Below are 22,790 nucleotides of genomic sequence, written 5' to 3'. Positions count from 1 at the left end.
TTTGCGGTTGGACATGGATGTCTGTGGAATGAGGTTTTAGAGGGAAATTTTTGTTGTGGATCCGCAAATTGCAGACCGCAAAAACTACTACAGTCGTGTAAGACCAGCCTAAGTTCACACGGGGTATTTCGGACTGGAACCCGAGGCGGAGGCCGCCTCAGGTTCTGATCCAAAATACAGGTGACTGGATGCCAGGCGCGCACTCCGCTCCGTATTAGGCCTAGACGGGAGGGAGTTTCTTCAGGCAGATGTCGTGAGGTGAATCCACTTGAGCATGTCGCTTCTTTTTCCAGGAGCCGGAACAAACGGCTCCCGGAAAAAAAGAGCTGACCAGCCCCCATTGATTTCAATGGGAGCCATCTTTTTGGTCAGGATTTTGAGGTGGATACAGCCTTAAAATCCTGACCAAAAAACCCTGTGTGAACTTACCCTAATTCCTGTTTTGCTCCCTACTTCCCCACCGCCATGGTTGAAAACTCATGCGCCCTCTCCTACTGTTTACTTGTTTAAATTGTACTTCTAGAACTATTCAAATAAAGATTTTTTTTTTTTTAATGATAGCTTTTACTTTTTTTCATTTACATATTTTGAATGTGTGTTTATTTTGTCATACAAGTTTCCTGTCCTATAGAGACACATATGCATTAAAACACCTAAAAACACCATAGCTAGAGCATGCTTTAAGAAAACAGAAAAATAAATAGCATTGACCCAAAAATGCACAAGAATTAAGAAAAACAGTAAAAAAAAACCCCACCAATATTTCCAGCACATTTTATATTTTTCTACTGCTTTCAGCAAGTATCTGGTCACAGACACTTAAAAAAAAAATAAATCTCATGGTGTAATGGCTACTTTTTCTGGTCAACTCAAGGAAATGAAGGATAAGACATGCATCTTTCGGCATGCTGAGATCTAATGTCTACAGACAGAATTTTGCATAACTTTTATGACTGACCGACTTTTTTTGCTGTTTTTTATTTTTTTCAATTTTAGCTTTGTTTTGTTTTTTTACGCATAGATCCATATTGGTCTCCTGACAACTTAAAGGGTCCATTCACACGCAGGAATTTGGTGCTGATTTTGGTGTGTTATTTTTACGCGCTTAAAAAACTCCTGGTGTTTTTTTTGGCACGTCGCGGTTTTTCCGCAGGGATTTGGCAATTTCTGTGCCAAATTCTGTGACGCGGATTTTATGCATCCCATTGACTGCGTTGGTTTTTACAGGTGGAATCCACCTGAAGAAAGCTTTTATTTCCGCTAGCGTAAAAATTCCTTGGGTGGAAAAATAAAGTGAGCAGAATCCATAGCTTTTTTTTTTTTTCCCAAGCTGATTATGATGCGGATTCTGCGCCAGAATCAGCGCCAAATTCCTCCATGTGAATGGACCCTAAAGATCCATGAGGTATCTGGAAAAAGAGATGACTATAGGCCCATGAATTGTTTGGGAAAAGTGACCAATATTGGTCCAAGGAAAATGTTTGTTCTCGTATCATGTTAGCCAGTGGGTAGGAAATATACAAAAACCCCCAAAAAACTTGATATTCTTCGGTAGTTGATACCTTTTTAATGGCTAACTAATAATGAACTCTAAAGATAGCCATTAAAAAGGTATCAACTACTGAAGACTATCAAGTTTTTTTGTCTTTTCAATATTGGTCCATGAGATAAAACGGTAAAAATAAAAATAATAATTAAAAATTAAAATACTCAAGTATAAGCCGACCTGAATATAAACCGAGGCCCCTAATTTTACCTCAAAAAACTGGGAATACTTATTGACTCGGGTATAAGCCGAGGGGGGAGAGGCAGCTGCTAATGGAAAATTTCAAAAATTAAAATGGTCGGAGTTTTGGGTGCAGTAGTTGCTGGGGAAGGGGAGGGGGTGTTTTGGTTGTCTGTCTGCCCCTTCCCTGAGCTTGACGACTGAGTTTTTTTTCCCCCACTTGGAATTCAGCCTGGCTGAGTATAGGGGATCTGCAGTGCTCCTATTAACCCCCTCCCGACGGAACAGGAGCACTACAGATCCCCTATATTCAGTAGACACAGGGATACCTAATGTGTTTGTGTTTCACAGTCATTTTCTACTTTTATATGTATTCTAGGGAAAGGAGGGATTTACAACTAATTTTTTTAAAGCTTCTTTTTTTCTCACTATTTTATACATTGATATTGCGGCTGGTCATAGACCCCCCTCCTAAAAAAAAATAATTTTTTTTTTGCTGACTCGAGTATAAGCCGAGGGGGGCTTTTTCAGCACAAAAACTGTGCTGAAAAATTCGGCTTATACTCGAGTATATACAGAACCAAAAACTGTTTCTGACAGACTTTTTGCCATTTTAATTTTTTATTGTATTTTTATTAACCCATGGACCCATATTGGCTACTTTTCTGGACAATTTATGGCTCTATATTGTTTTTCGGACCCCTCATATCGATCACTTTTTTGGATCAATACTGGTCGCTTTTTTTGGACGTCCATTGGTCGATTTTTCTGTACAAATAATGGACTGATATTGTTCATTTTTTTCTATATTTTTCCCACTGAAGATTGATGAGGGGGGACATAGCTGTGAGCTGCCCTATTGCAGCCTCCTGAAGCTGAGGTGCTATAACGTGCCTGAGCCCATGGTGTGTGGATGTGAGTGGAGGAAGCATTCTGGTAGTGGGAGGGCAGAGAGCCTTGTAGTGAATGACTGCTTCCTCCCCGGCCTCCTCCTCCTCCTCCCCTCGCCCAGGACTGTGTTGCTATTGCTGTTTCTTCTCCTCTCTTCCTTCAAGCACATTGCCATCAGGAGGCAAGGCACTGCCCCTTTAAATGCATCCTTTTCCCCTCCTCCTCCTCCTCGGCTGATCGATCCACCATTTTCCCCCAAAAAAAGAAGCTTGTGATCCCACCTGGAAAAAAAAAAGGAAGGCGCAATTTTTTGGGGGGATTTTGGAGCTAAAGACTGGAAAAAAAAAAAAAGGAGGCCAGGACTTGGATTATAAAGTCGCCCGGGGTGGTGGGGGGGAGTCCTCCTCCCTCCCTGCCTGCTAGACATGGCTGCAAACATGTACAGGGTCGGAGGTAAGAGGCGTCCGAGATGCACGGTGTGTGAATGGTTGTGCGGGGCCTGGGATGGCGCGCTATTTTTATGTGCTAACATTCCCGCACTCGCCTCTGCTGCCCCTGCTGGAAGCAATTAGGGGTAAGAGGAGGAGCAGCCGCCGCCGTGTGCACTGTGCAGGCGCCACGGCCGCCGCCGCTGCTGCTGCAGAACCTCTTGCCCCTTTGCTTCGTTATCACGTGGGGTTTTACTACGGGAGGGGGCTGCATGACTCGAGGCCTCCGTAGTGGCGCCATCCCCAGTGCGACACTGGCGCACTTTTGCGCCCTTTGTGGCAGGTTGTTTATTCAGACTGCCCAGCCCCCCCCCCAGTCATGTCTGACAGTCACCATCAACAAAAAAAATGGCTCATGTTTTTGTGCGTTTTTTTTTTTTTTCTGTGAGGGGAGGGAAAGGTAAAAAGGCTGCAGTCAACATGGCGAAGGAGGGGGCTAATGTGACACAAAAGAGCCTGAACGCCACCACAGGAAGAGGCGGACGGGGCACACATGCGGCTCAGTGTGTACTGGGCTCTGCCGCTTACTAATGGCTTGCAGATGTTTGGGCTGCTAAATCACAGGAGGGGGCAAGTTGTTTCCAAGTAGGCGAATGTTGTGTGCGGTGTGGTAGCCGCAGCGGGTACGAGTCCTGGTACTTCGGTGGTGCGACTGTTTTCATTTTTTTTAGTCAAATTTGCACAATTTTTGCCAATGTCAGTTGCACGTGACCTAGCTTGTTGTTTATTGTATCGGGCCTCTGAAGTGTTTTCGTGAAAAGTAACAAAATGACACATTTTTGGTCACTAAGTTGTCGCCGTTTAGGGGTCTGTTCACACGACTAAGAGTCTGAGTGACTTTTTGATATTGAGTTCTCTACGTATTGGGTGCTATTCACATCTGCTTTGGGGGCTGGACTGGGAAAAAAAAGTGTAGTCATGCGGTTTCGCAAGTAAAATGGCGGACACCGTTATAGTGACTACTTTAAAAAAAATTTAAAATAAACAAAAATTCCAGAAATGGCCTTAAGGCCCGTTCACACGGGCACAGATTATGGCGCGTAATACACGTCATAATCTGCCCCCTCACAATGGTGGTCTATGGAGACTGCCAGGCTACTAGCGGCATGTTGTGGCTCACGGAGAAAAGAAGCGAGCTGCCCTTTGTTCAGGCGGATACCGCAGCGCATTGAGCCCTGGTGGCAGCAACCTCCGGAGTCGTGTCAGCCGGGTTTTTACCCGAGAGTGATGCGGGTCCCCTCGTCACTCTGTGTTAAAATCCGCCCTACCGCGCCACGTGTGAACTAGCCCTTAAGTGATGTGTACTGGTACGTGAAGCTGTAAAACGGTTCATGTCATGTCTTTAAACCATGGGCCCCCTGTGTAAAGATGGCGGTAACTGTTTCCATATCTCCCAAGATGGCAGCAGTCATGTGACCTGGCTGTGTCCTCTTCTGTAGTGACCAGGATAAATCACCTGTGACGATTGTTTGTTTGTAGGAGCGCCCATGGCCAGCAGGAGGCGCCTCGCTCATTCACTGTTTATAATGACATTTCCGAAATTGCCTAAAGTGACCGTCCTCCTTAGTGAGGTCTGTTTGGTATGGTTGGTTATTAGTCTGGATAGCATATTGTACGTATTTTATGGCCGCACTTGTACAGACCTATTGAATAAGAAAGGTCACCCGATCACAAAAACACTTGTGTGTCCTGTCTGGGACTTTTTGCGCAAAAAAAAAAATTGCGAATGGGTCACAAGTAACTTGTTTTGCATGTGTCATGGGCTACAACATGACCACAGTGACCGTCAATAGATGCGATGGTGCCGACTAGAGATGAGCGAACACTGTTCGGATCAGCCGTTCCGAACAGCACGCTCCCATAGAAATGAATGGAAGCACCTGGCACGTACACTTTGCCGGTTGCTGTGCCAGCTGCTTCCATTCATTTCTATGGGAGCGTGCTGTTCGGAACGGCTGATCCGAACACTGTTCGCTCATCTCTAGTGCTGACGTCACGTCAAGTGTCGCCGTGTATCCATAGCCTTCACTAGCGTCGGCCAACGGTGGTCACATACAGAGTCCCACAGACCCCATTAACTATAACTGGATTTGTTAGGGGGCCAATCATCGAATATTCGATGCGCTTAACCCCTTGGTGTTCGGCCGCTTACACGGATACCTATGGCGGGGAGGTATTCGATCGAACTACCCGCTAATTTCTATTGCCTACAAGTTTTCTTGGTGCCTGGACTTTCTGGTAGATTCCCTAAATACAGCGAGCCTAACACTTAATGTATATATCCACCACACCTAGAGGGCGCTCTTAGGTTAGGGGACCAGTGGTGTGCGACCACTTACTGTCTTCTACTGTTAGAGAAGTCTTTCCTGGCGTCCCGAGTCATTTACGAGAAAGCTCTGCGATGTGAGAATGGGAAGTGCATGAACAGCCACAGAGACGTGACTAAGACGTAAAACCACAACAGTGTAAATGGGATTGTCATTGTAAGGGGTTTCAAACCAAATTGGGGACCAGTTATGTGACATAGGGAGGAGATTTGGATCACTGGCCCTTTATTCCTTATTGTAGTCCCTGTGTGGGACGTATCCAATGCGGTGGTTTGCCTAGCAAGGAATAGGACAGAATTTACACAATCCATTGAGGCATTATAATAATCTGCAAGTAGAGATGCAAAAATCAATCCATGATCTCCATTATCATTGGCCAAAGTCGATAGTTGTTGTGTAAAATTGTCCATATCACTTGTGTAATAGTGACGAATTGTAACCTGCAAGATGGCTGCCCTGTTGTATCACTAGAATGAATGATTGTGCGTGCAAGCCGAAAAGCAGACATACATGTTAGATAAACTTGGCTGAACCTGTCAGTCTCAAATGGACTATCTCAAGTGTATCGGGATATCCTAACGTTCAGAGATGTGGAGTCAGTAGGCCACAACTCCGACTCCTCTATTTTTTCCACAACAGGGTGACTCCGACTTCTTCATAAATGGCTGAGAGCCACGGCCAGTCAGAGACAGAAAAGATCCTCTAATTCAGGGGCGGGCAATTCATTTTCCCATGGGACCACATGAGAAATTGAAACTGTTCTAGAGGGCCATGCGCGTTGTGGCAAATTTAGCTCCGCCCACTTCTACACTGACTCCACCCATTCTCAATCATTTTTCCATGTGCCCCCACAAAGTATAATCCTCCTAAGTCACCCTAACATTATACACCCCCACATTATAACGTTTCCCTCCAAATGTCCCACAGTATGAAGTCCTTCTGGTGCCCCAGTATAAACCAGCAGAAACTAGAGGGGGCATTAAACTGGGGCAGCTGGAGGGGGACATTAAACAGTGGGGATAACTGGAGGAGGACATTAAACTGGGGGCAAATAGAAGCAGACATGTCCCCCCCAGCTACCCCCCACGGTTTAATATACTTCTCCAGCTGCCCTAGTTTAATATCCCCCTCCATCTGTCTTCAGTTTAACTGCCCCCTACATATACCCCCAGTTCCCTCCTCTTACTCACACATGCTGTCTCTTCTCTCTTTATCTTCCTTCAGTCTCCATTCCTGGCAGCTTGACTGTCCTGTGTGGCTCCACCCACTATCGAGTCTTAGCCAATCCTAGTGAGCTAAAGGACCTGTGATGACATCATCACAGATCCTTTAGCGGACTTCCCATTCAGCATCTCCACAAGCTATGCGTGCCGGACAGAACCAATCAGAGGGCCGGATGTGGCCCGCGGGCCGTACATTGCCCAGGTCTGCTCTAATTCATGAAAAATCTAGTAGCTAGTACAAACTATGTATCTATTTAATTCTATAATGTATAGCGTATACTTCTCAATAAAATTGACCGCGTCCAAAGTGTGTGACTGTTTCTAACGTACCTTATGGTTGTGCCACGTTGAGAAACCACCAACTATAATGTACCTACCTGACTGGCCACTTTATTAGAGAACCTCTACCCCTTCATGACTGTATGGGCATTAGACTTGTGAACCCAGACTGCGTTAGATCTGATCATCATCTGATGGATTTTTTATTTTTATTTTATTTATATAGCGCAATTAATTCCATGGTGCTTTACATTTGGGGGTTTACATACAATACACAAAATATACAGGTAGATATAATACTAACAGTGAGTGGGGTAGAGGGCCCTGCCCGCGAGGGCTTACAATCTATGAGGGAAGGGGGGTAGAGACAGAAGGAGAGGGGGAGACTGTACAGATGGCAGTGTGGTGATAGTGTTATTGGGGGTTGTAGGCCTTCCTGAATAGGGGAGTCTTCAGGGCCTTCTTGAAGCCTGTGATTGTGGGGGTCAGTCTTATGTGTCTTGGTAAGGAGTTCCAGAGTATGGGGGGATGCACGAGAGAAATCTTGGAGACGGTTGTGTGAGGAGCGGATGAGAGCGGAGCAGGAGATCGTTGGAGGATCTGAGGTTACGTGTGGGCAGGTAGCGGGAGATGAGGTCAGAGATATATGGAGGGGACAGGTTGTGGATGGCTTTGTATGTTAGCGTTAGTAGCTTGAACTCAATTCGCTGGGCTATAGGTAGCCAGTGGAGGGACTGAGAGAGGGGAGCAGCCGAAGAAGATCGGGGGGTGAGGATAGGTCGGAGTCCATGGTTACCCCAAGGCATCGGGCCTGTGGGACAGGGGTAAATGGGGACTTAGAATTAGATCATCGGTGGTAGGCTCTCGTCTTGTGGTGCTGAGTATGCCGGGAATAGAGAGAAATATCCAGAGAAAGGGGGTTCAGTGTTGAGACAAATTGTACCCCTCCAGGAAAGGGCTCCTGATTCCTTCTGAATAATGGGCAGTGCTCAGTCAAGAAAATGGCAGAATAGAGTGGCTGAACACTCATAGCCCAGGTGTCTCCACAAATAATGGGGTTAGTAGATGACCAGTTTGAGCTCCTGCTGTCTAAGTGACCCAGACGACATTTAGATTATCCAAAAAATGAGTCTTACCTATCTAAGTCAACTAGCACAAATTGATTTGCCCCCACCTTGGTCTCTATCTTGCGGAGTATCTCTGCTTCCATAACTACTTGCTTCTTTAAGATAATTATAGGATAGATCTCTAGATGATTTATAGGATCCAGCCAGCCATCTTGGAAGGTGTGTGGGAAAAAGAGTCAGATACTTGTGTCTCATACACAGCCCTGGTTGTTGTAAGCTTTAAGAAACTACAACCCCTTCTGTGTCAGGTGTCATTACTGTGGGATGGTAGGGTAATGGTGTGGGGTGTAGCTATAGGGGGAGCCCCAAAGTCCCGCTGCCTCAACACTATTGTAAGTGTCACAAGAAAGTGTCCCAGTTATAGATTCCACATCGGGGCTCAGGACGTTACGTCTCTCATATGGGGACTATTTTCTTGGCACTTGGATGATACACTATATGGACAAAGGTATTAGGGACCTCTACAATATACATTATACTTACATCCAAGTCAAACTCCTTAATCCAAAGGCATTAATATGGATTTGTCCCCCACCCCACACCTAAAACACCTTCCATAGGGTTTTGGAGTATGTCTGTGGGAACTTTTGCCCGTTTGTGAGGTCAGACGCTGATGTTGTGACAGCCTGGCTTGTAATCTCCATTCTAGTTCTTCCTAAAGGTTTTTGATGGGGTTGAGGTCAGGGCGGTGTGTGCACCAGTCACCAAACTCACCCAACCATGTGTTTATGGACTGTTGTGTGTGCTCTAACCAGCCATTACGTCATTGATATTTATAAAAGGTGACTACAAGGTTAGGGGCCGGATTATATACACCGGGACTGAATGAAACACCTGAAGTCAATGACTAAGAGCTGGGGCCCAACGCATCTCTCCATATAGTGTGTATGCCAGAACAGATCGCTGTGGATCTGGAGGGCAAACAAAGTCCAATGTGCTACTAGATGGCATGTCTAATAAGATGATCATTTGGTGTCTCAAGACATGGTCTTGGATATGTAATAAGGAGACTGCATTCAAGTACCAGAAGCTACTGGCAAAAAGACCTAAAAATCAGTAGAGGTTACCCCAGATAACAGGACATCTGTAAGCACATTGTATTTTATTTTCTGGGGTCATGTATGTTACAACAATTTCCATGATATGCATCAAGTTTTGCAACAGCAAATGTTCAGTTCTGTATTTCTAGTCTGTGACTTCTTATCTTCTTAAAGGGGTATTCCCACGTCGCATACTCACCAGTCTTCGTTGCTGTAAATTCTTTTTTCTTCCGGCTTTGTTGTGTCATTGGTGGGCGAGGTTACATATGCAAAGCCAAGCGGCGAGATGACGTTGCTTCTATGCCGCTGGCCCTGCGTGCGCGCTCATAGACCAGTCTAGCCTTCACAATGCCAATACAGACCCGGCATCCGCCTCTCTCTATTACAGCGGTGCCGGGTCTGTATTCGCATTGTGAGGGCTAGACTGGTCTCACCATCTACGAGCGTGCACGCAGGTCCAGCGGCTTTGCATATGTGAATACAGACCCGGCATCCGCTGTAATAGAGAGGCAGATGCCGGGGAGTGTAGACGCCGGCACAGATGCCTGCAACATCGCTATGCTCCTGCCCTGTATGAAGCCAGCAGCGGCAGAAGCGATGCTGTTATTCCGCTCCCCCCCCCCTTCATCGCTCCTGCTGGCTTCATGCAGGGTAGAAGCATAGCGTTGTTGCAGGCATCTGTGCTGGCGTCTAACCGTCCCCGGCATCCGCCTCTCTATTACAGCGGATGCCGGGTCTGTATTGGCGGCCCCTTCCCCCCCAAAGGGTAAACTACCCCCTCCAGGCTCGCTCCCATGCACTTAGCCCCTCCTCCCTCCCCCCTCAGAGCAGCAGATACATCACTTGACTTATGACCAGATAAGTCAAGGGATGTGTAAAAAAAAAAAAAAAAAAAAAAAAAAAAGAATAAAGTAATATAGTGGACAAATAAAGCAGTTTTGCTGAAGCAGTGTATTTAGGAAAAGTCTTACATTCACATTAACAAACAGTATAGATAGGATCCTTGTGATGGGACAACCCCTTTAACGCCTCTAGTGTGTGGCTGTATTGTATGGTTGCATCGTGGCCCACTGAATAAAGCCTTAAAGTCAGTCTGTTAGCTGGAAAATCTGTATCTGACAGTACCTGCTAGAGAGACTTCTACATTTATTGTTGTTGTTGTTGTTGTTTTATATAGCACCATTAATTCCATGGTGCTGTACATTATTACATTAATTCCATGGTGCTGTACATTATTAGATTAATTCCATGGTGCTGTACATTATTAGATTAATTCCATGGTGCTTTACATTTGGGGGTTACGTACAATACATAAAATATACAGGTAGATATAATACTAACAATGCCCGACTGGCACAGTGGGGTAGAGGGCCCTGCCCGCGAGGGCTTACAATCTATGAGGGAAGGGGGGTAGAGACAGAAGGAGAGGGGGAGACTGTACAGATGGCAGTGCGGTGATAGTGTTATTGGGGGTTGTAGGCCTTCCTGAATAGGGGAGTCTTCAGGGCCTTCTTGAAGCCTGTGATTGTGGGGGTCAGTCTTATGTGTCTTGGTAAGGAGTTCCAGAGTATGGGGGGATGCACGAGAGAAATCTTGGAGACGGTTGTGTGAGGAGCGGATGAGAGCGGAGCAGGAGATCGTTGGAGGATCTGAGGTTACGTGTGGGCAGGTAGCGGGAGATGAGGTCAGAGATATATGGAGGGGACAGGTTGTGGATGGCTTTGTATGTTAGCGTTAGTAGCTTGAACTCAATTCGCTGGGCTATAGGTAGCCAGTGGAGGGACTGAGAGAGGGGAGCAGCCGAAGAAGATCGGGGGGTGAGGATAGGTCGGAGTCCATGGTTACCCCAAGGCATCGGGCCTGTGGGACAGGGGTAAATGGGGACTTAGAATTAGATCATCGGTGGTAGGCTCTCGTCTTGTGGTGCTGAGTATGCCGGGAATAGAGAGAAATATCCAGAGAAAGGGGGTTCAGTGTTGAGACAAATTGTACCCCTCCAGGAAAGGGCTCCTGATTCCTTCTGAATAATGGGCAGTGCTCAGTCAAGAAAATGGCAGAATAGAGTGGCTGAACACTCATAGCCCAGGTGTCTCCACAAATAATGGGGTTAGTAGATGACCAGTTTGAGCTCCTGCTGTCTAAGTGACCCAGACGACATTTAGATTATCCAAAAAATGAGTCTTACCTATCTAAGTCAACTAGCACAAATTGATTTGCCCCCACCTTGGTCTCTATCTTGCGGAGTATCTCTGCTTCCATAACTACTTGCTTCTTTAAGATAATTATAGGATAGATCTCTAGATGATTTATAGGATCCAGCCAGCCATCTTGGAAGGTGTGTGGGAAAAAGAGTCAGATACTTGTGTCTCATACACAGCCCTGGTTGTTGTAAGCTTTAAGAAACTACAACCCCTTCTGTGTCAGGTGTCATTACTGTGGGATGGTAGGGTAATGGTGTGGGGTGTAGCTATAGGGGGAGCCCCAAAGTCCCGCTGCCTCAACACTATTGTAAGTGTCACAAGAAAGTGTCCCAGTTATAGATTCCACATCGGGGCTCAGGACGTTACGTCTCTCATATGGGGACTATTTTCTTGGCACTTGGATGATACACTATATGGACAAAGGTATTAGGGACCTCTACAATATACATTATACTTACATCCAAGTCAAACTCCTTAATCCAAAGGCATTAATATGGATTTGTCCCCCACCCCACACCTAAAACACCTTCCATAGGGTTTTGGAGTATGTCTGTGGGAACTTTTGCCCGTTTGTGAGGTCAGACGCTGATGTTGTGACAGCCTGGCTTGTAATCTCCATTCTAGTTCTTCCTAAAGGTTTTTGATGGGGTTGAGGTCAGGGCGGTGTGTGCACCAGTCACCAAACTCACCCAACCATGTGTTTATGGACTGTTGTGTGTGCTCTAACCAGCCATTACGTCATTGATATTTATAAAAGGTGACTACAAGGTTAGGGGCCGGATTATATACACCGGGACTGAATGAAACACCTGAAGTCAATGACTAAGAGCTGGGGCCCAACGCATCTCTCCATATAGTGTGTATGCCAGAACAGATCGCTGTGGATCTGGAGGGCAAACAAAGTCCAATGTGCTACTAGATGGCATGTCTAATAAGATGATCATTTGGTGTCTCAAGACATGGTCTTGGATATGTAATAAGGAGACTGCATTCAAGTACCAGAAGCTACTGGCAAAAAGACCTAAAAATCAGTAGAGGTTACCCCAGATAACAGGACATCTGTAAGCACATTGTATTTTATTTTCTGGGGTCATGTATGTTACAACAATTTCCATGATATGCATCAAGTTTTGCAACAGCAAATGTTCAGTTCTGTATTTCTAGTCTGTGACTTCTTATCTTCTTAAAGGGGTATTCCCACGTCGCATACTCACCAGTCTTCGTTGCTGTAAATTCTTTTTTCTTCCGGCTTTGTTGTGTCATTGGTGGGCGAGGTTACATATGCAAAGCCAAGCGGCGAGATGACGTTGCTTCTATGCCGCTGGCCCTGCGTGCGCGCTCATAGACCAGTCTAGCCTTCACAATGCCAATACAGACCCGGCATCCGCCTCTCTCTATTACAGCGGTGCCGGGTCTGTATTCGCATTGTGAGGGCTAGACTGGTCTCACCATCTACGAGCGTGCACGCAGGTCCAGCGGCTTTGCATATGTGAATACAGACCCGGCATCCGCTGTAATAGAGAGGCAGATGCCGGGGAGTGTAGACGCCGGCACAGATGCCTGCAACATCGCTATGCTCCTGCCCTGTATGAAGCCAGCAGCGGCAGAAGCGATGCTGTTATTCCGCTCCCCCCCCCCTTCATCGCTCCTGCTGGCTTCATGCAGGGTAGAAGCATAGCGTTGTTGCAGGCATCTGTGCTGGCGTCTAACCGTCCCCGGCATCCGCCTCTCTATTACAGCGGATGCCGGGTCTGTATTGGCGGCCCCTTCCCCCCCAAAGGGTAAACTACCCCCTCCAGGCTCGCTCCCATGCACTTAGCCCCTCCTCCCTCCCCCCTCAGAGCAGCAGATACATCACTTGACTTATGACCAGATAAGTCAAGGGATGTGTAAAAAAAAAAAAAAAAAAAAAAAAGAATAAAGTAATATAGTGGACAAATAAAGCAGTTTTGCTGAAGCAGTGTATTTAGGAAAAGTCTTACATTCACATTAACAAACAGTATAGATAGGATCCTTGTGATGGGACAACCCCTTTAACGCCTCTAGTGTGTGGCTGTATTGTATGGTTGCATCGTGGCCCACTGAATAAAGCCTTAAAGTCAGTCTGTTAGCTGGAAAATCTGTATCTGACAGTACCTGCTAGAGAGACTTCTACATTTATTGTTGTTGTTGTTGTTGTTTTATATAGCACCATTAATTCCATGGTGCTGTACATTATTACATTAATTCCATGGTGCTGTACATTATTAGATTAATTCCATGGTGCTGTACATTATTAGATTAATTCCATGGTGCTTTACATTTGGGGGTTACGTACAATACATAAAATATACAGGTAGATATAATACTAACAATGCCCGACTGGCACAGTGGGGTAGAGGGCCCTGCCCGCGAGGGCTTACAATCTATGAGGGAAGGGGGTAGAGACAGAAGGAGAGGGGGAGACTGTACAGATGGCGGTGCAGTGATAGTGTTATTGGAGGTTGTAGGCCTTCCTGAATAGGTGAGTCTTCAGGGCCTTCTTGCAGCCTGTGATTGTGGGGGTCAGTCTTATGTGTCTTGGTAAGGAGTTCCAGAGTATGGGGGGATGCACGAGAGAAATCTTGGAGACGGTTGTGTGAGGAGCGGATGAGGGCAGAGCAGAGTAGGAGGTCATTGGAGGATCTGAGGTTACGTGTGGGCAGGTAGCGGGAGATTAGGTCAGAGATATATGGAGGGGACAGGTTGTGGATGGCTTTGTATGTTAGCGTTAGTATCTTGAACTCAATTCGCTGGGCTATAGGTAGCCAGTGGAGGGACTGGCAGAGGGGAGCAGCCGATGAAGATCGGGGGGTGAGGTGGATTAAGCGAGCAGCGCAGTTTAGGGTGGACTGGAGGGGGGTGAGGGTGTTCGCTGGGAGTCCATGGAGAAGGGTGTTGCAGTAGTCTAGGCGGGAGATTATGAGGGCCTGGCCGAGCATTTTAGTAGTTTCAGGGGTGAGGAAGATGCCTTTATTATGCATTGCAGCTCCATGTTTATGGAATTGGAGTTTGTTTTATCTAAATGAGCTTAAAAGGTCTTCAGGGGAGTTTCTTCTCCTTCTGGGACTTCATTGTCTACTCTAGATAAAAACGTTCCTAACTGCGAGAGAGTGTCACAAAGTGGGTCATGTCTCTCAAGCAATGGGGAGGAGGGGAGCTGGGAAGTAGTTGGTAGCGATTATTTAGAGCAGAGAGCGAAGTCCCAGCAGGAGAAGAAACGCCCTAAAGCCCTTTTTAGTTCATTTACATAAGAATATAACACAGATTTTCATGGAAATGGAGCTGCAATGTAGAATAAGATACATATCTTTGGAAAGTGTAGAAGTATCCTTACTAAGCACTCTTATTAGTCTGATAGCCATTTTCCTGCTGACAGACTCCCTGTAAGGAAAACCATAACCAACTGCTTGCCTAATTCTTCTTTTTGGGGTCCCTGGAATCCACTTGGTTCCTGTTGCAGCCTTCCTAGATTGTGCAGCCAGGCCATGTTTGATAGGCGGTGTCGGATACCTTATCCCTGCTGTCACCTCCTGTACTAAACAACTCTGTGGTCGGTGGAAACTCAAAGTTAGGGGGACTTATTTTTAGGGGAAGTTTTAAAGTCCCTTTTTCTGGTTTCTGCATTGCCATAATTTATGAAGCATTGCTTAAAGTAACCTGGATGTCTATATTGTAGCAAACCTCCTGGGGTTAGTGCAGCCGAGGGCGGGTTCACATCTGCGCCCGATCTCCGGTTTAGCCAATCCAGCCGCTTTTCGTCTTCTGCCCCACAGAACTGGACAGGAGGAGGAAACCCGGCGGTCAGCTTTCAAACCCATTATACAGAGATTACATGCAAAAACCCACCATTAAAATGAGTATTCCAATAAAGGGGTTATGCCATGAAGAATATGTATCCTCTAGCCATAGGGTAAAGATGAAATATCTGATAATTGGGGCTCTGACTGCTGAGATCTCCACCTATCCAGAGAATGGGGGGTGCTTGACTACGGACGAGCTGAATGGAGGTGTGACACTTGGTGACCGGGATATATCTGCGCTGCCTCTTATTACAGTGGGAGTAATGGAGATTGTCGGTGTGTTGTACTTCGCTGTCTACAGATTGGTGGGAGTCCCAGTGGTCGTACCCCACTGATATAACAATGGGGGTCCCAAGGTTTCTGTTCCTAAGACTGATAAGTGTTCGTTTTAAAACCTTACTTATAGTGGTAACTTTCTGCTCCCCTTTGTCTTGGCACTGCAGAAGTATGACATGGCCTGTTAGTCATAGTCAGAGAATAGGGGTCCCATTTTATTATCCTCTGACCACGTCCCTTTTAGTGCTACATAAAGAGCAGTATATTTATTGTCTGAAGACAGAAACCTTTCCAGAACGCAACTTTCTCTTGGTGCAGATTTTTTAACCCAAACCAAGAATGGCTGCAAAAGGAATGGGAAATAAATATGACGTAAGTTCTTATACTTATCCCTTCTGCTCAATCCGCTCCTGGCTTTACCACAAAAAAGTTGCGTTTTCCCAAAGTTGGGCCTCAGCCTAAGGGTATGTTCACGTGGCAGAAAATGAAGAGGAAGTCCTCTTTGTTTTCTGCCACCGTATATATGCCTGTGGTCTAGCTATGACCGGATGCCAACGCAGGACATCGGCGTTCCATTGTGGCTTTCTGCTGCTGGTTTGGCCCAGCCGGGCTCCATGACATGATCGAGCAGGAGGCTCATTTACTTTGTGGGTTCTCCTGCCATCTTTGCCTCCTATTGAAGACAATAGGAGGCGAGTTCTGGGTGTGGAATCCGCACCAAATTTCACTGTGTGAAATGCCCTAAGGAAAGATTTTCCTGAACTTGATGGGTGTATCACCTCCTGCTGCTCCGAGTATGCACGCACATGGCTTAATCTTAGTATAGTATCCAGAGAGTCAGTGGGTGGTCAGTATATTGGGTTGTATGCCACTTTGGTAGTGGGTTGGACCTCCTTTGGCTTTCAGAACCGCAGCGGTTCATCATGTCCTCTACAGTTATCAAAAGACTAAGGCCTCATGCACACAACCATTTAGTTTTTCAGACCTAACGTTTGGGGAAAAAAATTGATGTGTTGACGCCTGTTAGGAAGAGGTCATCGATTTCTTCTGCTTGTGCCAAATTCTGACCTTCCCATCAGCATGGCGCAGCATAAATCTGGATTCCTCTGACCAGGCCATGTTCTTCCACTGCTCAGTGATACAATTTTAGTTTTTTTGGCCACTGGAGACTTGTCTCTCTGTTTTCCTTACACAGTGATGGTGCACAAACTGGTTGCCTATTGTTATAGCCCATCTGTGCTAAGGCAGGACAGACACATTAGCTGGACACCAGTGTTGGATTTGCTCATAGTTTGCTTTACTGAGCACCTTCTGTTCAACAGAATGATCCTTGGCCATGGTTCGTCCAGCCCCGAAACCGGGCCTTGTTCATAGTCACTCGGTTCACTCGATTTTTTTCCCATTCACCCTGAAACTGATCCTCAGAAGACATGTCACTTGCTGTTATGCTGCCCTCTGGGTCATATGTCTAATGTCTATACAGGGGAGCTCTAATCCTGAAAAATGTTGTATGTTTTATCCTCCTTAGATTACCTACAGTACACGACCTTTGCTCAGTGTGTCATGGCAGAATGTGAACTCGGATCATTGGACTTGCTTGCAGAATATTAGATTTAGGCGCCTTCTAAGGGCCCCTTCACATCGTAAGCGCGCCGCCCATTTAGACACGTATACACGTGTCCAAGCATGGCGCTTCAAAACAGAGCCCATTGAAATCAATGGACTCTGTTTTGAAGCGCCGCGCTCGGACACGTGTATACGTGTCTAAATGAGCGGCGCGCTTATGCCGTGTGATGGGTCCGTAAGTCCTGCGTATTATTTGCAGCAGAGTCACCTGACACTTTGGGACATGTCTGAAGTTTACTTGGTTGTGTTGGAAACTTCTGTGTGTATAGTGTACCTTAGAATTTCAATATTGGTTGTATAATGGATTATACACAGTCCAGTGACATTAATGTGACCCCCTGTCAAAATCCAGAATAGCCACCTTTGGCAGAGCGGACCGCTGCGAGACGTGCAGGAAGAGAGGGGATGTTGTGATGATGTCACTGGACTGTTGAGTCATGCCGACTCCAGTGCCGTGGCCAACTGCGCTAGGTTGAGCGTCCATGGCGTGAACAACCCGATCTAGGTGGTCCCACAAATTCTCGATTGGGTTCAAGTCTGGGAAATTTGCTGGCCAAGGGAGTACGGTAAACTCATCCTGGTGGTGCTCGAACCACGCACGTACACTGCGAGCTTTATAACACGTCGCATTGTCCTGCTGGTAGATGCCATCATCCTGAGGAAAAACAATTCACATGTAGGGGTGAACATGGTCCGCAAGGATAGATGCATACTTGTGTAGATCCATTGTGCCTTCCACAATGATGAGTGCACCTAGATGGCTGATGACACGCGCCTTCTGCCATTGGTTATTTAACGTTGACGTCAAAAGTAGGCGCTGGTCACATTAATATGACTGGACTGTGTATATGATCTGTGTTATGACTTGTGACAGAGGTTATGTGGTACATTAGAGGCTTCTGTATCTCAGTATCGGGCTTTATGTGTATACACAGGTATTTGGGTACCCTAGCACAGTAGACCCCTGTCTTGGTTCTTTCTGTGCCTTGAATTGACAGATTTTCCTGTGAGATCCTGACACGCCTGAACCTTTCTGTAAGCCATGGCAGAGAAACCTCAGGTACCTGATGTCTCTACAAATGGCAAGGGCTCTTACTTTCGACTCAAGTCTATGAAACCTCTGCTTTCCTCCCTGTAAAAGTACATTGGCGCGGGGTCCCTGTGCATGCGGCTCCCTGGCAGCTGTCGTTCCGGCAGTGGTTATGTAGGCTGTCTGACACATCACATTTCGCGCTGTGAGTCTTCGCAAGCGTACGTCTCCGTAGAAGCTGCCTGTCACTTACCGGGCCATGTTATAAACGTGCAGCCAGGCACTTATTATATGCCACTAGAAACCTATGGCAGCTGTTGTAATGTTAGTCATTGATCAGACTCCAGAAGGGGAGAGGGGCTACAACTGTCTTTGGTCCTCCAGGATTGTACATGCTGCTGCCATTTATCTTTGGGCTAGCATTGCCTCACTGGACTGGGCTCTAGGGTCAACAGCGCACCATTCATAGGACTTATCGTGGACCTTGGCACCATGTCCGGACTAGAAGGTTGCTGAGGCCTCCATCATTAGGACATGCATGCTGGGCCAGTATTTATGTAATGGGCACCACTACTGAATGCATGGAGCGGGGTGATGTCATTGACTGCTCCGTCTCTCCTTGCAGAAGAGTTTACAGGCTGTGCATTGGTGTCTGTTATCAGCAGTAGGTTACCCTGTGTAGCAAGCGGAGGGAGTTGGATATTACTACATGTAAGCAATGAGGAAGGAGAGAGCTTGTCCTTCCTCACAACTCGCCTTTATGGCTAGAGGAGCATGCTCAACATGTATGTGTGAATATAGACCAATATAAGAGAGACCTTGGAAGAAGCCATTACTGCAAAACGTGTTTTTGTTGGTCCCAGTTGTGTGTCTGTATCTATTCTATATCTTCTAGTGTGTACAGATTATATTGTTTCCAGCACAAGAAGATATATAGTTTTGGGATGAATATCTTGGAGCCATATACTGTACATACATGCTATACTTGATACCTGGATTGAATAGATCTGTCTTATCACAGTCGGTCTATGTTCATACACAAAGGCACAGGTCTGCATCGGAGCTGTAAACACCAGATGTTATAACGATTATTAGCAGGAAAATGAATTGTATCTATACAAATATGGTGCAAACGTAGGATTAATTTTTTAAAAAAAATATTACTTGGGATCCTTCTTTTTATGTTTGGTATTTTCTTGAACTATTGCTGCATCTATTTCATGGATTCTACCATTTTTGACACTTCTGGTGATGGTCTTGATGGTATCCAGCTCTTATATTTCCACTAGTCGTCATTCATTCTACATCCCGCTACTATATAATATACAAAACTAGATGTGAAGAACTTCCATCTCGTCCAGGGGTAGGGAACCTTGGCTTTCCAGCTGTTGCAAAACTACAACTCCCAGCATGCATACTTGCTCTGCTGTTCTTGGAACTCCCATAGAAGTGAATGGAGCATGTTGGGAGTTGTAGTTTCACAGCAGCTGGAGAGCCAAGGTTCCCTACCCCTGCTCTAGTCTCTATCTCCCTATACGTATTAGTTGGCTGAACATGTTAGTGGAACTAGCCCGCCATCTTTTTATTCTTTGGCAGGTAAGTTCCTTCCACAGTGTCTGGCCCCTGTTTCCTCCACCTTATGCATTCAGGGTACATGGACACTCAGAACTGTGTATGAGTGATCGGGTGGTCTTGATACATCACTCCAAGTACACACACTTTACTCTATAAATGCATCTACTCAAAGATGACTAAATGTATGAATACAGGCCCAGGTCTTCAATAACAGAATGACTGAAGCTGGCCATGTGCTTTAGATAGCTGTTAGCTCAGATGGCCAAAAACGACGCCTCTAGACTCACATACACAGGCATGGTCAGATTGGCTGAGTTCATGGTGAGAGGGGAATATTCTGCTGGCCCTCTCCTTTAGGCCCCATTCACACAGGGCAGGAGGAGGCGGATTTTGGCGCGGAATCCACATCCTAATCCGCCCTCTCACAATAGAGGTCTATGTAGACCGCTAGCGCTTTTTTTCTGTGAGCGGCAACATGCGAGCTGCCCTTTCTCCAGGCGGATTCCGCGGCTGATTCAGCTGTAGTGGCAGCCTGCTCTGGACTAGGCCCATTTATTTGGGCCTACGCCGGACCGGAGTGCCGCGACTGTCGGAAGTTACAGATTTTGGCCATATTTTGACGCGGCTTCCCGCATCAGATTCAGGACCAAAATCCGCCATCCAAAGCTGTTAATACAAATGGGCATGCTCCAGTCCTCTGTTGGCAACTACTACTGAATTTCCTTGCCACAAATTCCTTTTTACTGAGGATGGTGAAGACAGGGACTTTTTAGTTTATTGAATGGGCGACCATGTACATGGAACATGCACGTTTAACTGTCCGGGCAAATAACTTGACTTGTGTCCCCCAATGTACACCTGACTGGTGGTATCGTAGTAGCAAACGTGGTTGGAGGGGTAGAGGAAGATGAGGGTATTCTGACGTATATAGATTCAGTTATACCGGTATGAATGTTACTATTACAATGTCCCCTGGATTTCATATACCTTTTATCATCACTTTCAGATTATGTTTACTTTGAAAACTCTTCAAGCAACCCGTACCTGATAAGAAGAATAGAAGAACTGAACAAGGTATGTAATTCTGAAGCCAGAAATATTCCTTTTGTTGCAATTTTATAAAAAAAAAAGCCCAAATTCTAGGTGCTATTTTTCTATACTTGGGAAATCAGGTTTTTAGAAATTTTTCTCTATAATTAAATGACTTCCTAGGAGGATTGTTAGGCTGGGTTCACATCTGTGTGAGGGTCTCTGTTGGAAATTCTGTGGCAGAGCCCGCCAAAAGTTGGAGGAAGGAAAAAGTCCTAATTGGAGGACTTTTTTATCTCTGGCGCTTTCAGTCCCAATGAGCCCCATTATAGTCAAGAGGGTTCGCCGTGCTTGGTGTGCAACTGATGGTTTAGCATTCCGCCTCTCTATTGTCTGGGTCCCCCAGTGGACCTGAAGAAGGGAGAGCCATCGCTAATGTGAAATAACACCTGCATGACTGAGCTGAGCATGCATGTGCATTGGGGGTACGGAAGGAATAGCTGTTGGGGAGCCATACCATGAATCCTATTCCTTTGATGAATCTCCCCAAACCAAATGGAAATGTTTTATCAGATGGTAATAATGGAGTTGAAAGCACTGCCGCCTTTTGTGTCTGCTTCAATGTACATAAGAACTATATGATTCATTGCAAATGTGAAACATCCTGTTCAAGCAGTCTGTGAGTCAGTGCGTTCCTTTAAGACACAGTTGCTTGGCGGTGCCTACTGTGTATTAATGTATCTCAAAGGTCGCTGTTAAGATATTGCCTCTGTTCAATACGTCAGACGCCCATTTAATGGGAACAAATGTGAGATTAGTACTGTGTGGTCGTCTGTACGGTACACTTACCACTGTCGGTGTCCTGTCCTGGTAACTGGGTCACTTAACTCTAGATAGAAACTTTAAAATCTAAGTAATCTTTTAAGAAATTTGCATAAATCGATAGTACAGTTCTAGTATGTGCATAACATTTCTGTCCATTTTATGGCTTGTATTCTGCATTTAAGCAGTCCCCCCCCCCCCCTCCTTCCTCTAATGGATGGATGCTAGCTTCTTTGCGGTCTCCTATACTTGGCATACAGATGGACTACAATCTTCTCAGTAACTTTCTCTTACTTGGAATCACGAGTAGGATCATATAGGACATTATAAAGAAATACTAACCTCTATTGATGAGAGAGCACTTGGAGTGAGAGAGAAACTTTCTATTAAAGGGGCTCTATCATTCAAAAAACGTATTTTGAGCTAATCCTATGCCTGAATATCCTTTAAAAACGCTATTCAGGTGCTGCCCACAGTTCTTCCAAAGACCCCCTGTTTTTATTAAAAGTCGGTAAAACCAATATGCTAATGATCCTCACCCTAGGCGTTCCCCAGGGCCATCGAGCACCCCCTGCGTCATACCTCTTTCATGCCCCTCCATGGCTTATTCTCTGTAATACCCTCCTCCTCCACAGTTGCTGTAACCGCCTCCGTTCCCTGTTGTCTCGCTCCTGCGCTTCATATCCCGTGCGTGCGCAGTAACGCTCCGTTCTTAGCGCTACTGTGCATGCCGGAGCATCATTTTCTTGTAGCTACCTATAGAGCTCAGCATACTGCTCAGTTTGCTGTTCTATAATGAGCTACACCAAAATGGCGCTCAGGCATGCGCAGTAGCACGAAGAACAGAGCGCTGCTACGCATGCATGGGATTTGAAGCACAGGAGCGAGACAACAAAGGATGGAGGCGGTTACAGCAACTGTGCAGGAGGAGGGCATAACGGAGCACAAGCCATGGAGGAGTGTTACTGAGGTACGACGCAGGGGGTGCTCACTGGCCCTAGGAAACGCACAGGGTGTTTGGTGAGCCTCATTAGCATATTGGTTTTACTTATTGTTATTATTATTATTATTATTATTATTATATTTTTTATTTTTTTTTAAATAAAAACGGGGAAAGGGGGTCTTTGGAAGAACTGGGGGCAGCAATTGAATAACCTATTAAGGCATAGGATTAGCTCACAATACGTTTTTTTTTGAACAATAGAGCCCCTTTAGGGTCAGTTCACACGTGAAAACCGCCTAGCTTATTTGTGCGAGGTAAAAAACCTCGAGGAGTTTTTTTGACGCTGTTTTTTGCATTCCACGCGGT

At 45.9% G+C, this 22,790-nt stretch overlaps 1 protein-coding gene across 8 annotated transcripts in view; it reads left to right on the top strand.

The window, feature by feature from the left end:
• The first annotated feature begins 2,716 nt into the window (after positions 1-2,716).
• The window catches only part of MTA1 (metastasis associated 1), a 229,858-nt gene continuing 209,784 nt past the window's right edge, over positions 2,717-22,790 (top strand). For all 8 annotated transcript variants that reach the window (XR_012717264.1, XM_075283056.1, XM_075283057.1 and 5 more), the window contains exons 1-2: positions 2,717-3,070; positions 20,637-20,704. Coding sequence is in view for 7 of the 8 variants with exons in the window: in XM_075283056.1 (XP_075139157.1) it covers positions 3,043-3,070; positions 20,637-20,704 (96 nt within the window). In the remaining variant the exon portion in view is untranslated. The remainder of the gene's footprint in view (positions 3,071-20,636; positions 20,705-22,790) is intronic.

Source organism: Leptodactylus fuscus, chromosome 7, assembly GCF_031893055.1.
Source record: "Leptodactylus fuscus isolate aLepFus1 chromosome 7, aLepFus1.hap2, whole genome shotgun sequence".
In the NCBI taxonomy this organism is placed as follows: Eukaryota; Metazoa; Chordata; class Amphibia; order Anura; family Leptodactylidae; genus Leptodactylus; species Leptodactylus fuscus.
The sequence above is the reverse complement of the archived record's forward strand: the minus strand, read 5'-3'. Positions and strand labels throughout refer to the sequence as shown.